The 17,243-nt window shown below is 48.1% G+C and overlaps 1 protein-coding gene across 1 annotated transcript; it reads right to left on the reverse strand.

Moving 5' to 3' along the window:
• Positions 1 to 10,473: 10,473 nt before the first annotated feature.
• Positions 10,474 to 12,508, reverse strand: LOC143359967 (somatostatin receptor type 2). The gene has a single exon (XM_076798421.1). The coding sequence runs from the start codon at positions 12,356 to 12,358 to the stop codon at positions 11,093 to 11,095; it is 1,266 nt and encodes a 421-aa protein (XP_076654536.1). The 5' UTR covers positions 12,359 to 12,508; the 3' UTR covers positions 10,474 to 11,092.
• Between the last annotated feature and the right edge of the window lie 4,735 nt (positions 12,509 to 17,243).

Here is a 17,243-nt window from a genome sequence, read left to right on the forward strand (position 1 = left end):
ACCGGGGGGGATTGCGATACAGTTGGGAACCGGCAGTGTTTCCGACAGCAAACCCGCTATCGAGAATCGAGTTTCGGCCGAAAACGTTATCCACACAGCACCGGCTCAAAATGATCTCGTTTAGCGTTACATCTATGGTTCCGACGAGTTCATCCGATTAACGTCGTTGTCTCGTTGTTGCATAGGCGATGAGCCCGGTTGTTTGGCAATTACCGTGCGTTCAACGATTTTGCGGCCGTGTAACTCGCGATTACGCAACGCTCGGTCGAATTTGTTGCAGCTAATTCGCGGCCAATTACCCCGTCGCACACCGGGCACGCAAATGCGAATTCTGGTTCCGCGCGATTAACCCGGATCGATCAAGTCGAATCCCGTCGGTCAACGGGAATAAATTCTCGCTGTTCGACCGACCCGCGATACCATTCTTCGAGAAACACGGATTTCAATTTTCTGTAATTTAAGCACTGATTTTAATAGTCGTTTTCATCGAATCTTGCGCTGGAATAAAAGGATTTTTCTGGAGGATCGCAGTTCGGCAAAGCCTCGCGGAAAAATCGCGGAAAATCGGTCACGCTTTCGCAGGCTCTCGCGTTTAGCGAGTCAGCTCGTCACCGGCCCGACGCCTGTTCCCATCTTTCTTTTATCGACCACGTGATCTGCCCGAGTTCGACGAACAACGAGCCCGAGGACAGAATAGAACCGGCGAGACAGGATGGGAGCACGTTCACTTCCGCGATTACTATCGCCCGGCAAGCGTCGCGCGTCGCCGCGCGACAACGTCCGATAAGCTGCGACGTCCCGTGAATATCGCCGACGCTCGACAACGCTCAGAAGTCTTTGCGATGAAAGGGGCCACCGTTTCGATCGTGTCGGCAACGAATCACCGCGCCAGCACGAAGTTTACTTTAGTTAATAGTCGCCGGCTGATGTCACTCTGATTTCAGTCCGGCTTGATAGCCTCTCATTGTCGCCCCAGCTACAATGCAGCTTTAACCCCCTCTCACGTGCGATCGATCCGACGGATTCGACAGAAATTGTAGAAGATCTTGAAGCTCGTCGCGCTCGCAACTCGTTACACATTTTCAATTTCCCATCGAGATAGTTTGCGAACTTTTTGCGGTCCGATCAATTTCCGTCGCCATTGTTTGTCAGCCGAAAACGTCGGCCAATCTCCCGTCCGAGGAAGAAGAAGAAAAACATTCAGTGAACAGTGCCGCGAGGTAAAAATTAATCGCCGACGAACCATGACTCCTCTACGATTGGCTCTGGTCGTACCGAGCAGTCCAAGGCAAACATTCTCGCGATGAGAACAGGAGACTCGATAATGTTCTTCTTTTATACTTGCCGTTATCTCAGTTTTTTGCCTCGAGAAAGTAGCAGCGGGAAACGATCGTTTTCATTCGCGAAACAACTGGGTCGCGCTGGGAAAATCGAATTCTGATTAGGAGGAGCTCTCTCGAGCTAATTTTCTTGTAGTCCACGTCCCGAAGAATTATCGCGGCCAGTTCCTATTTCACGGGCTGTTAATCACGCTGAACGCTTCCGTTCTCGTATCGAGTCGGATAGCGCCCGAGAATTATTACTCGATTTTATTATCCCGCGGGATATTTAATCGTCGTCCGGCGTGAACGGCGTATTTTACGTATCTCGGCGGACGCCGACGCCGACGTCGCGGCGGATATTTTTCGAGAAACATCCTCTCGCGCTCCGCGAATCCGGAAAATTGCCGGCAGCGCGCCGGAACCGTACTCCGAATCTCGAAAGTGCATCATGTAAATCCTAACCGGCCGCTAGTTTCCGCGATTTATGCGCCGCGGAGCTCGAGTCGCGAGGAAATGGCGACGTCAAGTAAAAACTTCGAGGAAGCCCCGATTCGGTGGGAACTATCGTGCGGTTCCTTCAGAAGCCCGTGCTCCTCCTGCGCTTTTCCGGTATCCTCTTTGAATCTCGGGGACCTTCGACCCTCCGCGCTCCCGGCGCGACACACTATTTTTCCTGGAAACTCTTCAACCTCTGGCACGACTACACTGTTTTTCCTTGCGAACTTCTAAATTGCTTCTGCAGCGACAACACTATTTTTCTTTGAAATTCTTAAATCACCTCCGAAGTGACGCGATATTTTTCTTTTCAAGAAGCTATTACAGCCGTAAAGCCTGCTAGCTGGGAAAACAATTCAAGTGCCGAGGGTTAATATTCCACGAATCTGTGATTAAATGAACCCTGGCAAGTTTCAATTAGGTAGTTAGTCAGAAGTTGGTAAATATTTATGTTCGCGGTTTTCTTTTTAAACAGCTTTAGTTTTATAGAAGATTGACAATTAATCTCACATGGTTCAGGTTCCTCTGGAAGCATCTTTGAGATCTCATGGACCATTGAGATTCTCTGAGTTCTTTTAAGAGTCCATAGATCCTTCTGAGCAGCTTTCAAAAGTCTGGGAGGTCTTGACAATCCTCTGGGTTCTTCTTCTGGGTAAATCCTCCGTGATCCACAAAATCTTTCTCCGAGTTCTGCTCCCTTGACATCAAGATAGATCTTAAGACTTTTTGAGTTCAGGACCTTTTGGACAAAGTGATCTTTAAAAATGTTTCTCTGAGTCTCTCTGAGAGTTTCTTCCTTCTCTGACACCGAGCTGAATCGTACGACTATCCGAGGGCAAGACCTTTCGGACTCTTCCGAAGTGCTCGCTGATCCTTAAAAATCTTTCTCCGACTTCCTCTAATATCCCCTTCCCCCGTATCGAGCAGGATCAAGCTGGAGAATTATTACTCGCTTCCGCGTCCGCGGGATATTTATAACCAGCTCGATGGAAATTTTCCGCGAAATGTCCGCTCGCACGCGAAACTCTGGAAATTGCCGGCAGCGTAGCGAATCCCCGAATCTCGAACGCGCATCATGCAAATCCTATCCGGTCGCTGGAAGGAGTCCCGGCGCGCGAGTTCCCCGCGATTTATGCGCCGCGAGTTGGGAAGACCGAGAAATGGGACTTGTCGCGATTACGATCCCGATCCTCTTCGCTGCTGGCCGTGAGTTCCTCTTTTATTTATGCACCGGTGCTCGGATAGAATCGTGCACTGTCTCGAATCGGTTGGATTTAGCGTTCCCGCGATAGCGTTTCGCACCGTTGCGTCGCGTTCGTTCATTCTCCGATGTCGCCAACTTCCGTATGCATAATCGCGTCGAATCTGAATGAACGAGTCGAGAAATCGCCAAGTTTCCCCGCGGAATCGTTTCAAATCCATCAGTGTACATCGCTTGATCGCTTCTCGATTTACGCGCGGAGAGAAAGTTCCGAAGAAAGAGGTGAAACGAATTTTTATCGAACACATCTTGCCCTGAATTCCTTGCGTTCAATTCTTCACCACACGAGCTTGTTTCATAAAGAAAATTACTTTTCAAAACAAGCCTCGATCACACAGAAGGTTCAAGCACGGTATCCCATTTTCAAAAATTGATTCGTCAGAGACTCCCAAGTTGGAAAGTATATGCAAAAAGCAGTTGAAACAATTTTCAGGGCCAGAAAGTATTTCGGTAATCACTGATAAGCGTCCGTGTAAAGCCCACGAATTTAATCTGTACATGTACGCGGTGTGTAAATTGAAACGGAGGATTAAAATTTCGAGAATTAAAGTGTCGGCTTATCAGACCTTTTCCATTTATTTATGGCCAATGGTCCCGGCGAATGAGACGTTCCCTTAACGGTCCGTGCCGGAATTACGTCGTTTTCCGTCTCGCTCCCAGCCGTATAAAAGCTTCGCGATTAAACGTTCCGCCCCCGTAGTGTTCCGCGACGCAGCGCGCCCGCCGCATCTCGGACATTAAAATTTAAATGTGATTGCAGTTTCGTTTAACGAAATTAAATACGAATTCCGTGGCAGCCGCCGCCGCTTAACGGCCTTAACGACGCGCCAGACCGTGCCCCCAAAGGTCTCTCGCCTCCCCCTTAACGTCCGTTATTTTAACTCTAACGTGATATCGTCGCGACGAAAGCGAACCGTCGCGTCCCATCGCATCCGCGTCGCCCACGCTGAGAGGACCGCCGCGCCGTGAAAGCAATTACCCCCATAACCGACCGAATACCATCGAAGACATCGACAAGCGTCAACCCGCCTCCTCACAATTCGAGCGACACCGGTGTTACCTTGTGCTCGAACGAAGACGGAATTCAAGTTCCCCTTCAGGTGCTCACGGTTCTTCGGGTGATATTTCAAACTCGTGGGAGACTCGTCAGAACCTCTGGAATTTTCTAGAAGTACTCTTGATCTCTTAGGATCCTGCGGATTCTTCTTGGAACTTTGCAGATCCTTTGAGCTCTTTCACATTTCTTCTGAGGCTGTTAAGTATCCTTCAGAGCCCCCTGAGGTCTTCATGAAATTGTGGATCCCTTCAGAGCGATCTAGGAGAGGACCCTTTGGATTCTTTTTGGACTCTTTAGAATTCCATTCTGGCATTCTCATAAGAGTGACCTTTGTGCAAACTTTCTTTCCCAGAGATGGATTTAACACTAAGTTTACGGAGCATTAAAGTGGACTATTTTACATTACTCTATAAAAATAACAGGAATCTGCTGCCCAAATTTGTAGCCATTTTTTTAAATGACATATACCCAAAGAAATAAATTTGTAGAATAATTCCTGACGGATGTGTAGGGTTATGTGAATGAGACACTGTATTAGAGTGATTGTTTAGAGTGACCGTGGACACGACATTGTGGCGCCAACGTGTTTGGGTCCTGCGTGAAAGGAAGTCTGTTTGGTCCGAAGTGTGAAAGAAGAGTGTTTGGGTCTCGGTGACAAGAGTAAAGTGTTTAGGGGCGCCAAGCGCAGGGCGTACGTGACTGCTTGGGTTTTCCGAATGGATGTGAAACTGATAGAGAGAGAATGAGAGTGCAAGAGAGGATGAATGAAAGAGGGACTTGGATAAAAGGGACGAATGCGAGGGATGTAGTGTCAGTCGGTAGAGAGTCAGTCGGTAGAGAGTCAGTCGGTAGAGAGTCAGTCGGTAGAGAGTCAGTCGGTAGAGAGTCAGTCGGTAGAGAGTCAGTCAGTAGAGAGAGAGTCAGTGGAGCGAGAGTTAGAGAAGCGAGAGTCGCGAGCGTTATTAAAGTATTTAGTATCGAGTTGTCATTAAGTATCGAGTTGTCGAAAGAATATAAATTGAATTATAGTGAAATCGGTATGAGATCACTCCACCCGATAAGTCACTCCTAAGACGTAGAAGTTTCCTTTAAAATATTCCTACAGATGTATCTTTAGAATCTTAATAATAGTGAATTGAAAATACAAGAACCCGGGTCCCGTAAACCCAGCGTTAAAGAAACAGGAATCAAATAAAGAATCTATTACGTCGGAAGTTTTGTGCGATCTAGAGCTACTAAAAATATTGTAGCAAAGCATCGTCCATCAAGGGAACGGGCCACAGCGTCCGCTTCCATCTTCCCGGAGGATGCGCCACCGTGCCGACCGCAATGTGTAAACAACGTTAAATAAATTGGGAATTACGACGGCGTTCGATCGGGAGTGCCTCATCGCGGTAAAAGCGAGTTCCCGGAAGCGTTGCGTCGCCCTTTTTCCTTGAACGTTGAAACGCTAACGGTGCTCGTTTCCGCGAAACGGTATCGTTCCGGGGCGCGGAGATGAATTTCGGGGGAAATGCTCGTTCCTTTGTTCCCCGGGCGAGCAAACAACCACAGCGTAACCTTTTCAAATCCCGGTCGCGTCGATCGCCCACGGTTTCTTCTCCGCGGCAATTTCCTGGGATCACGAATGAACCGTCAGATCTCGCCGGAGATTTGGTCCTCGGCATCTCAGTAACAATCAGCAGGTAGCATAACTTTCTACAGAGTTTCCGGGAAAACTCTCCGCGATTCGCGCTGAAGGAAATAGCAGGTTTCGTGTTGGAGAGGCGTTGTTGTCGCTGCAAAGAAACCTCACGGCGCACCGTGCGCGCGAGAAGTCACTGGAGATGCGATTCAATTGTACGCACAATGATGTAGCCCCCGCGTTCCCCTTTCCTCGAGGGGAAGATTACGGAAGAATCTAATAAACCCCGGTGAAATCGGAAGCTCGGGTGCAGTTCGCCCCGAGCGAACTCCGGCGAAGTTGCGTTAATGACGCTGCTCCCAAGGATCCCCTAGCGATCGACGGATCGCGAATATTAACCGTGATTCTCGGCTACACTCGATCCCGCAACAGTGTCTGCGTTCCGCGAACTCGCAGCTCGACCCGGAGCACACTCTTCGCGGAACTAAGTGGATCAGGATTATCTTCTCGCGAGGATTATTACTATGCCGTTCCGCTCTGGCGCTAGTCAAACTGTGCGGTCTAGCTTTCTCAGTCAAAGACAACACGCACTTGCTTTCTCTGCCCTTTGTGCATTTTCCTGCTGCTGCGAAACCGCTTTCGCAACTGTGAAATAACAATTGGAGAGGTACGTTTGGTCAGTTTATTCAACGGGTTTTCGTCGAGGCACTCCTGTGGTTTTAGAAATTTTCTAACGAAATATTAAACGGCGCTGTGCTTTGTACAGTGTTTACTCTATATGTGTCACAAATGCCTAGCCGATAAAAGTCACGGAACTATCCCCACTGCCGAGGGGTATAGTCCGCGAGGGGCCAAGTCTCCGTCGCCGTGTATCCCCTTGCCGATACATGTCCGTGGCTGGACCCGTTTTTTGGACATACACATATATCGAATAAACACTGTACTGTGCAACGTTGGACACCATCTGTCCCGGTATAAAATTGAACGTCAAACAAAATACCAACAGGCAGTTGAATCGTTGAAAAATGCAAAGCATTGAATTATTTGACGAGTTCAAGTACGGAGCGCAATCTCGATCTCCCATTTGAATAGTCTGGTCGCGAAGGAGGGGGGATCTCTTTTCCGCGAAATAACGTCGCAGCCAACCGAGCGGAAAACGAAAGGTCTCGGCAAATCCGGGGCTCGTTTCGCGAAACCTCCCACGGAGCCACGATATCGAGGATATCTAATTCTTTCGAGCAAACGCGAGCACGGTTATCGGTATCGACAGCGCGGTACCAGCTTAAATTGTCCAATAAAGGCGCGCAACGCAAGATAACGTTGCCAATAGCTCCCGAAAAGGATTAGTTTCAATCCCACGCCCGATAAGAATCGATACCGAGGTTCGAACTTTTATGGGACCCGGCTCGATACTGTTCCCGGCCTCGTATCGGCGATGGACGATGGGTATTTAACACTTTGCCGACCGGAAGCCTGTTAAACCTTTCGAGCGCTATTCTTGTCCGCTGTACAGCGGCCCGCCTGCGAAACTTCCCGGCCAGATAAGACTTTCTGTTTTATGTTCCGTAAACAATGTCTCAAGTTCTCACCGTTATTTCCGGGAGAAATATATTTTTTTATTATTTTCTGCGCGGTAGGAAAGAAATAAGATTTTAGCAAAACTTAATGGTATTGAATCGGGTAATTAGATTTGAACCATTCGTAACCATTCGTCGAGCGTGACTCAACATTTAACAGGTGTTTACAAAATTCCCGAGTGCAAAGAGTTAATATCCTGTCATGAAAAAGCTTAAAAATTTTGCTTTAATTATTTTAATCTGTAAAGTTCTTTCTGGTAAAGTTCTTGCTAGTAATTAGATATTGTAAAAAAAATTGTTGACCTAACGATAAGCGTTGACTAATGGCCAGTAGGTAATCTTCTGATCCTGCCAGAACGCCATTTCTCGGGACAATCCCTCGCAAGATCGTGTCCTAAAAACTCCGATTCGTCCCCGGAGCGTTTTAGCGAAAATTGCGAGCGAGCCGCGTTAATGGCGGGGTTTTCGCTTGCCTGCGATCCACGGTGGCACGCGTTTCGACTGCAATTAGCGATCCGAAACAAACTGCAGGCGCACGTGACACGATACGACCGCGACGAATCCCTTTTACGAGCGCTCTCGTCCTCCTGCTCCTCTGGCTCTCCTTGCAGTAAAAAGAGCACCGACCGGGACACTCGATAGTTCGTCGCAACCGTTCGATACGGCTGTTTCGAATTGCTTCTCCGATACAGCACGAGTTGCGTGGGTGAATTCGCGTTGACGGATCTTTAGGAACTCGCCGAACTGCCCACGGGAATTGAAACGTCTGGGCCGGGAGCACGACCGGACCATAAATTCCGCCGTCAATCGCGAACACGAAGTATCATGTAGAATTTTCGATGGACGCACCCGGCTCTCGAACAGAAAACTCTCCAAACAGCGCCGAATTGTTTTCGATTCGTACACTCTGTTCCAGTTTCCGATCGTTCCTTAACCGAGACGATTAAGGAAAATTGATTATACCTCTTCCCGATGGTTTTCTCCTTCGTGTTCACCTTGTTCGCATAAATCAGCCGCTACGGCGTCGATTTCGGGGGATTTGTTCGAAAGTATGACAAGGTTTATGTGAAATTAGGCGGCGTTTAAGTCATCGATTATGAAATACGAACATTTGAATGAACATTTGTTGAATCTGCTTGCATATAAGACGTATGTTACGTTCATGAATTTTTATCTCGGAAACTGTGAGTCGGATTGGGTTGATTCGTTCTCTATTGCAAAGATACTATTTTTAATCTAGATCTTCATTTCGCATTATCGAAAATTTTCAGTTCCGAAATTTCGCGAACGGCCCCAATAGATTATAAATCGGACAAAAGTTTTCATATTGTTCGTTTTCGAAGGATTTTTATAAGCAAATTGTGGATCTATTTTTGTTCGTAGAGTACACAAATCGGGAACAAAATTTAAAAAATCGTATGCTTTATTACCAATTCATCGAAACGACTGAACAAGGAAACAAAATGTTCTTTAAATCGAATTTCCGCGGTCCGCGAACAAATGTATCTTGCAGCCTGGGAACAAATGAAAGTCTGTGATCCAGCGCGAGTTCTTGAATTCGCCGCGATCAGAGGATCGCGAATTTTCGAGCGCTCGCGCCTCCCCCCCCCTCTCGTTCCACGAACGTCGTGCATTGAACTTGCGAATTCTTGGGGAGCGTCGAAATTCCGCGTCAGAGAATACGGTGTAACGAGAGGCTCGTTGTAGCTCAAAGGCCACGCTGATTGGAAGGCAAACGCAAGCGGCGCGGCGCCGAGCAATCAGCGCAGCTATTCGCGTGTCCCGCGTTCGCCGAACACCTGCCAATCGGTGATTCTCGGTTTCAGGTGTCCGGGGGATCGGAAGTCGACCGAACAATTAGTATCGTTTTTCGCTTTCGCGATCGTTGTCTCGCTGGTGATCGCTGTTTCCCGCCGATCGGAAATTCCCAGCTTCGAGAACTGGGTTAGGATGCCAGGATGCGTTTACAATTTTAGGTTGATGGCACACGAAACGCTAGGTTCACGGGGCATATACCCAATGTTTTATAAAAATAATATCCAAATTTTTAGCCACTTCTTTTACAATATACACCCAGAGAAAGAAATTTCTCGCGCATCTTTGCAATTTCGATAATTCTGAATTGAGAATACTAGATCCGTCATTTTGTCGCGTGAACCTAGTGTCAAACAGATGACGATTTCATCCGTTTGTGACACTGTCTCGACGTCTCCCGAAAGTCCTATTTCCCAACCAGTCCTCTCGCAAGCTCGCCACACGGCCGCCTACATTGAAAGCTCGTAAATCTTCCGCGAGCGTCGCGTCCAGAGTCGGAGGAGCTCTAGGCTGCTTAGTCGATCTCTCCCCGAAGAGTGATGATAGCGTTCGAATCACGCTTGTCGCGCGGCTGGGAGAGCGATGTTCAACTTCGGTTGTTCTCTCGTCGACCGCCGGTGATCCTTGACACGCTAGCAGCGCGAAGTACCCCTACAGAGGCGAAACTTTTGTCGGAGCCGTTCGTACTCGTGTCTGCAAATTGAGTGACTCTCTTTCGAAATGATATTTCGCTTCCTTTCAGTCTCCGAATAATAAAGAGCAAAGACGAGATTGCATGGGGAAGAAAGTGTAGAGACGTTTGAGAAGTGGTACGACAGAAGAAACGATGCTTAACACGTTGACTGCCATGTCACCCATATGTGGGTGACGGAATTATTTATCCTGGTTTTAAAATGAATTTTTACGTTAATATATTCATTGTACCAAATTCAATTAGGATCTGTAAAATGCAAGAAAGCTGGAGGACTACTCAATATCATACATTTAATTTTTGTCAATTTTTATTTCATTAAATATCTTGCTTTGATTTTATGGAATTTTTGAGGTTTCTATAGTTTGGCAGTCAAAGTGTTAATTGATGCGCACAATTTTGCGAACTGGCGACGACAGATGACAGTCATTTCAGTGTAAATCCTGTTACTTTTCCGATGACTCCTGTCGGCTGGTGACGTGTACACCTGAAATAATGATCACGAAAAACTCTTTTCTTTTTACACTTTTCTAAAATATGAAACTCATAAGCAGAAAATACAAACACCATCTAAGACGTTACCTAAAACTCTCTTCTTATACAAAATGATCTGAACACAAACTGGCAACGGTAGAAGGAAATAAAAAGAAAGATTCAAGAAGACGGAAGAGAAGAAATGAAATAGAACAGGAACAGTTAAGTTCAATGATATTTCAAAACAAGAATTCCTCGAACATGGATCAGTAGATATTCTGCGTAGACATAAATGTGAGATTGCTGTCGGTTGATCCCAATAGTCCTGGGTGTAGAAAGTTCCACGGAAAATATGGTTCTCGAAGAATGTCCAAGTTTCGCCTATGTGGGAGTCCTCGGGCGGTATCGGGTACGGATCTACAGCGAGGATGAGGTGTCCCGAAGGGGCACAACCGGGATACACGTAAGCTGGGGGCCCGGCGGGGCACGTTTTCACGGTCGATAGTTCCGGGAGGTATGAAAAATTCGATGGACAGAGGTAGCACCACATGATCGATCGTTCCACTGGGACGAAGATCTAGGTGTCTGCTCCTGGCGCCTCTCGTCCCGAGAGATGTGGGATTCCCTCGTTTGGCGACTTCGACGAACCCAGGGCTCATTAGGGCATCTCGGTCGAGCGGGTAGAGGAGGATCTCCGTCTCCCTTGACGAGATCCGTGCGTCTGTGTCACTCGATCGTTTCCGATTCGTTGGATCGTTCGGTTTTCGCCGGATGATCTAGACCTGCGTCAGCAGAGTGAGCTGCGCGCCGTTCTTCATCGAGTCTTTGTCCCGCTGCAGCTGGTCCTTGGAGTCGTTCCCGATGGTGATGTCCGACCGCGACGTCAGCGTCACCGTCGTGGTGGACGTCTTGCTGATCAGACACCTCTTCGCGTCCTCCTCGTCCTCCAGGCACAGTCTGGATTGACCGGAAACTGGCTGTCTGCTGGACTGCACTCTCTCCGTGTCGGCCTTGTTCCTTCTCGGGAACACGCTGTTGTCGATGTGCAGGGTGGCGTTCACGTCTTTGCCGCCGACGCAGGTGCACGCCTTCAGGAAGCTCTTCTTGAAGTTGTCGCTGAGGAACGCGTACAGGATCGGGTTCATCGCGCTGTTGCTGTAGCTGAGGAAACCGGCCAGCAGGAAGTTCATGATCGTGATCTTGCTCTGGCACTTCTTAGGCGGCGTGTAGATCAGCGCCACCTGAGTCACCCAGTAGGGCAGCCAGCAGACCACGTACACGGCGATCACGGTCAGCACCAGCTTGGTCACGTTCCGCTGGGACCGCTTCTTCTCCTTCGACTTGTTCTTCGGGCCGACCGTCTGCAACTTCCTGATCACCAGGAAGTAAAAGTTCAGGATCAGGATCAGCGGCACAGCGAAGCCCAGGATGAACGTGTACAGGGTGAACGTGGTGTGACCGCCCCGATTGCTGGGCCAGTAGATGTTGCAGTTGATCCCCTTCTCCGACTCCATCGCGTTCGCGTACAGGATGATCGGGAACATGAAGAGGGCGCTGGCAACCCAGGCGGTGTACGCCACCATCCTCGAGATGAACGGCGTGCGGATCTTCGGGGACGATATCGGATGACACACAGCCACGTACCGATCCGCGCTCATGATCAGCAGAAAGATGCTGCTGGTGAACTGGTTGATGCTGGTGGTGATCATGTAAGCTTTGCACATCACTTTCCCGAAGATCCAGCTTCGCAGGCTCATCGTGGTGACCAGGAACGGTATGCCAATCAGGAAGAACTCGTCGGCGATCGCCAGGTTCAGGATGTACATGTTCGTCACCGTCTGCATGTTCGAGAACCGCAGCACCACGTAGATCACCAAAGTGTTGCCCAGCAAGCCGACGATGCAGACGATGGAGTAGAGGATCTGGTTGATCAGCGAGACGATGGGCAGATCCGCCTCGCAGTTCTGGATCATCGAGTCGTTCTGGCTGACCTTCCTCGCGTAGTCGATCACGCTGGTCGTGTACATCGACGTGGTGTTCATGGCGGAGTCCTTGGCAGTCTCTTCTCGACGGATGGATCCTCTCGCCGCTGTTAAATCTTTTCGGAAGATCTTCGGCCGCTTCGAGACCCGGCGCAATCACTCAGCGAGCGTGAATCCTCGCGATCCAGAGTCGCCTCTTTGTTAGCCGGGGTCCTCCCTTCTCCTCGATCGCGATCCTATCTGTCGGCCCGGGGGACAGATCGACGTTCTCGACCGCGATCCAGTTAAATGGCTCCTCCCGTTCTGCTCGGGATCGACGACGCTCGAACGGTACCTCGTTGCGTCGACGTCGACGGCGAAGGGGATGGGGCCGACGTCATTCCGTCAGGCGTCAAACGATCGTGTTTCCGGGAGCGCGATAATCTGAAAAGCACCGGGCCGTCGCGCGCCGGTGTACAATTGCCTCCCGCTCTGGTCCTCTATCCTCTTCTGCTTCTTCTTCTGCTTCTTCTTCTTCTTCTTCTTTTTCCTCTTCCTCCGCCTGGAACAAAAGAAAAGTCGGCTTTCAGCTGCTGCCGCTGCACAGAGAACCCATCGGATCAACGCCGGTCGAAGACCATTATACGGTCAACGAGGACCATTATACTCGGCTGTCGCGCAGATTACATCCTCGCGGACGCCAGCCATTAAACGATGGCGTTAGCCTAGTTCCACGGACGCTGTAGATCTTCGCTCGAGCACACTTCAGATCGCGCTTTTTCGATCGGCCTGTCGAGAAACGCGCCGGATTTATGGGCCGTCGACCAGGAAATGCTAATGTTCGCGCACCTCTGCTCCGAGAACCGACTAGGATTTTTCTGGATTTGTTCTAGTTCTTAGGACCTCGCGACGGACTTTTTCCAATGATCTACCCGATGCTTCACCTGGCAGTATCTTAATCGCGAGCGAACCTAACCTTTCTCCTCTTGGAACTCTGCGAATTTGTGAACTCGGATATTTCATCCGACCTAGAATATTTTCACTACGGATTTTATGGATTCATGATAAAATTGACGATGGTAAGAAGTAATGGAATTATTAAAATCATGTTCTATTAGGTGCGTAAACAGTAATCATCCTCCTCAGGATAACATTGACATTTCTATTATTTTTATAAGCGCAGAGAGACTTTTATTCTTTCTGAGCACACCTCTTTCTGCTTGTTTCAACCTTTGCACTTGTTCGCCGCATTAAATCAACGGAAGCATTTTCATAGCAAAAGCCTGTTTTAGCGAAAAGGTTTTCTTTATGGTGATAGTGTCGGGAAGCTATTTGCGTAATTATTTTTTCTTGGATTCCAAAGGGGCGAAGAGAAATGGGAAAATATAAATGGCGTGGGTGTAAGAAGGCGAGGCTTAATGGCAGATTTTAAGCCTGACCTGGTACACGCTGCCGTAAATAACACCGCTGTCTATTGAAAAATGTATCCCGTTACATTGTTCTTTCTTGATACTTGTTATCGCAATCGGATAAAAAATATCCTTCGGAAAATTGCAACTTCAGAAATTCTTCAAAAATATCGTCCAAAAAACATTCTAAAAATAATCAACGAAATATTCTTCAAGCTTGCCACTGAAAAATAAAGTTCGACATTCTGATAAACACCGCTGGTAAATAGAAAGAAAACGTTGGTAAAGAAGCACGAATGTAGCCGCGATTATTTTACTTTCGCGTGGCAAAGCTTCTTGCCCGCACAGAGCGTAATAATTCACAATAAAAGTTTTTCCGTTGCACAGATTTTACCACAATCTCGAAAGAATTAAATTCCCATTAGACTCTTTATTATTTCCCGGGGTGAACTGCATTTCCCTTCGAGCAATATATTAATCATTTTCCGCGCGCGAACCGCGGGACACCTCAATTTCCGGCGTGAACGTGTTAACAAGCGCCCAGCGGAGAGAAACTTCCACCGGGAATCCTTTCGGAGCACAGTCTGCCCTCCACCTCCGCTTAGCAGTCAAAGGAAACTTGGCTGGCCGAGGCTAGTCGGTTAATGTCCCGCAATCGAGCCGTGTCTGCGGAAACTTGAACTCGAATTCGGCTTTTTTTCGTCGCGGACCGCCACAGGGCAAACAACTCGAGGTCTCTAGCAGAGATGAAACAACCGAGGATCTTGTGGACAACCGGAAGCTGTAAGTTCGAACCGCGATAGTCGAGGCAATCACTCTGGCTCTGCGGAAGCTTAGTTGCAAATCCTAACGGATCATGCGATATTTGTTCGCTTCGGAAAGACCTCTTAGAATTTGTTACGAATAGTAATTCTGGTAGAAATGGTATCAAAAGAGATCAATTCATTTTTACCCCTGTAAAATCCGTGGTCTATCTCCTCGAACGCGAACGTGTATCCCTAGAGAGCAATACGGTCGAGTAGATATCGATTCCGGAAAAGTTGACTTTTCGCAAAATGTCAGGAAGTTGGATCCGAACCGCCGTGGGTCGGGTTGACCGATGAAAATCTCGTCGTCCCGAGTTGAAAGCTGTGCCATTTCCGGCAGACCGCAGGCTCCTCGTCGCTTGCCGCTCGGCCGAACAAACGGTTTTGTGTCGGGTAATATCGCGAAAGAGAACCTGGCCCGGTTACGGCCCTGTGGAATCGCGAGAATGGCTCCCGTGGCCAAACATTCGCGAGCCGGAAAGAATCCTGAACGACTTCCGGAGGAATGGGCAGAACACGCGTTCTTCGGTGTGACGGTGTTCGGTCACATTTCAAAGAAACAGGAGACTGCTGCTGCTTCTGAAGAGTTCAATGACGCGTTGTGTTTATTTTCTTGGGCCAGGGAGAATTATAGGAAAACTCTTCGAAAAGCAAAAACGAACTAGCCGTACCATTTTGCGTTTATCTAAGTTCGCAGAGAGCATAAAAAAGGGCGTTGAATTGATACGAATGGACGAGGGTTTAAATGGTAAATTATCGACTCCTCGGCCGCCATTCATTGCGCCAGCACGTTCGCGTTTTCTCTCGCGAGAGCTTCGATCGGATCCATTGTGAACAGCGGTTTGTTCTAACGACCGGCCTCCGTGCGTGTAGCATAACAGATACATGGATTGTTTTATTTATCCTCACACAGCCTCTACCGTGTTCCCCCTGAAACATATTTTAAAACATTGGCCGCGGACCCGGCGACTACACAAAATCCATAAAATCAAAGCAATTTATTTAACGAAGTGGAGCCTGCTAAATGGCCTGGCCGGGCTGGACGCTTCTGTGCGTTCTGCCGCTGCGTGTAACGATTTTAGTAGACTCATTTTCAGTAATGTTTTTGTTGACGGATAAACTGCGAAAATATATTTTTTGGAATCGTTACTATTAAAAAGAAAATCTTATTCCGAGTTTTATGAAGCAACGTATACAAACGAGTCTCCTAACGAAATTAAAATTATTTTCCCGTTGAATTTCCAACGAAATTTGCAGCGCGCGATGCACCGCAGCAAGATAATACCTAAATTCGAATAATTGCAGCTGTCACCGCAGTAAAACCCCGCTGCACACGGTTCCACGTAACGACGGCCACGGGAACTTTTTCCTCGGAACATGCAGCCACCGCATTTTCTTTTTCTTTCGCGGAACACAATCTCTAAACACATCGTTATCTCTGTGAAACCGCAGCCGCTTCTAACGGAGAACGTTATCAAAAAAAAAAAAAAAAGAGAAAAGGAAAAAGAAAAATTCCAATCTACAAGCGTCTCCAGTTTCATTAAACTGGACTCATTATCCCTATCGGAAGTTTGTTCATTCGTGAAAGTGCCTGTTCTAAAAAGTCACTCTACTTGAAAAAATAAGAAGAAAAAGAGGAACACATTTGCCGACAAGGTTGGCGGTACAGCGCTCAGTTAATTCATTTCATAGCCGATCGATCAGTGTTGTTGCATCACGGGGCCCGTGAATGAACGAAGTTAACGCGACTGATGGACGATCTATCGTCCCACGATCTTAACGTCGTCGAACGTGGCTTGCTGTCGCCGTTTATGGTTGCGAGACGAGTAACCACGGGGCCACGGTGACGTTCGCGTGACGATACTCGCTAGTTTAGCAGGATAATGAGGCCCGATCGATCGCCATTATCGGGACGTCCGTCTCCATCTGGCTAATTAGTTGCAAAGCGATCGCCTTAACGCTTGAGCGATACATTTTCCTGTCTCGAGACTGTGCTTCCCTGTTTTCTTTTTTATTCCCGTCGCCTCGCGACGTCGTTTCCTGATTAAACAAACGTCTGGCGTCGGTCCGTATTGATTATCGCAACTAGCGTGCGGAACTTCTTCTCGAGTTGATATCGTGGAATTTTTCAAGTAAATTTTTCAATGCGAGATCCAGTAACGCTTCGTACAATTTTCTTTCGCAAAATGCAAGGAAGAAACGGAAGGTCAACCGAAAATAATGAAAGCAGTGGCTTTCTGAGAGTTCACAGTTCCAGCAGCTGTTTCTAAAAGTGTCAAGAATTTTGATGAAATTTCTAGTATTTTTTCCCCTGGAAGGGAGATCGGACGAAGCGATTGAATATTTCCGTTCGTATTAGAAGCGTTCCGGTTCGCACCGGCGAATTCGCGCGATGGATTATCGCACCTTCGACGCGACGGCCGGAATATATAAGGATCGTTCATCTCGTTATCGGCAGGATATTATTAGAAGATTTTGCCGCGAGGTCGCGAATTACCGGGGCTGGTGCCTTGGCTGGAATCCAGGGCTCGACAGCAACACGTGGAATTTCCGCATTAAACGGCGAGCACGGCTGACAACGAATCCTCGTGTTATTGCGGCGCGTGCACCTCCGGTTCTAATCCTGTTGCCTCTCCCTTGCAAAATGCGCTGTTTCGTTTTACTCCGAAAAGTTAACGAAACACTGAATTACAAACAGAAAGATTGCCGACCGAATTGGCTCCTTTAATAAAATGATTTTAAAGTCTTTTG

This window comes from Halictus rubicundus, chromosome 12 (assembly GCF_050948215.1).
Source record: "Halictus rubicundus isolate RS-2024b chromosome 12, iyHalRubi1_principal, whole genome shotgun sequence".
In the NCBI taxonomy this organism is placed as follows: Eukaryota; Metazoa; Arthropoda; class Insecta; order Hymenoptera; family Halictidae; genus Halictus; species Halictus rubicundus.

Coding starts and splice junctions, on each gene's coding strand:
- LOC143359967 (XM_076798421.1), bottom strand. CDS start 12,358: ATGAACACCACGTCGATGTACACGACCAGCGTGATCGACTACGCGAGG.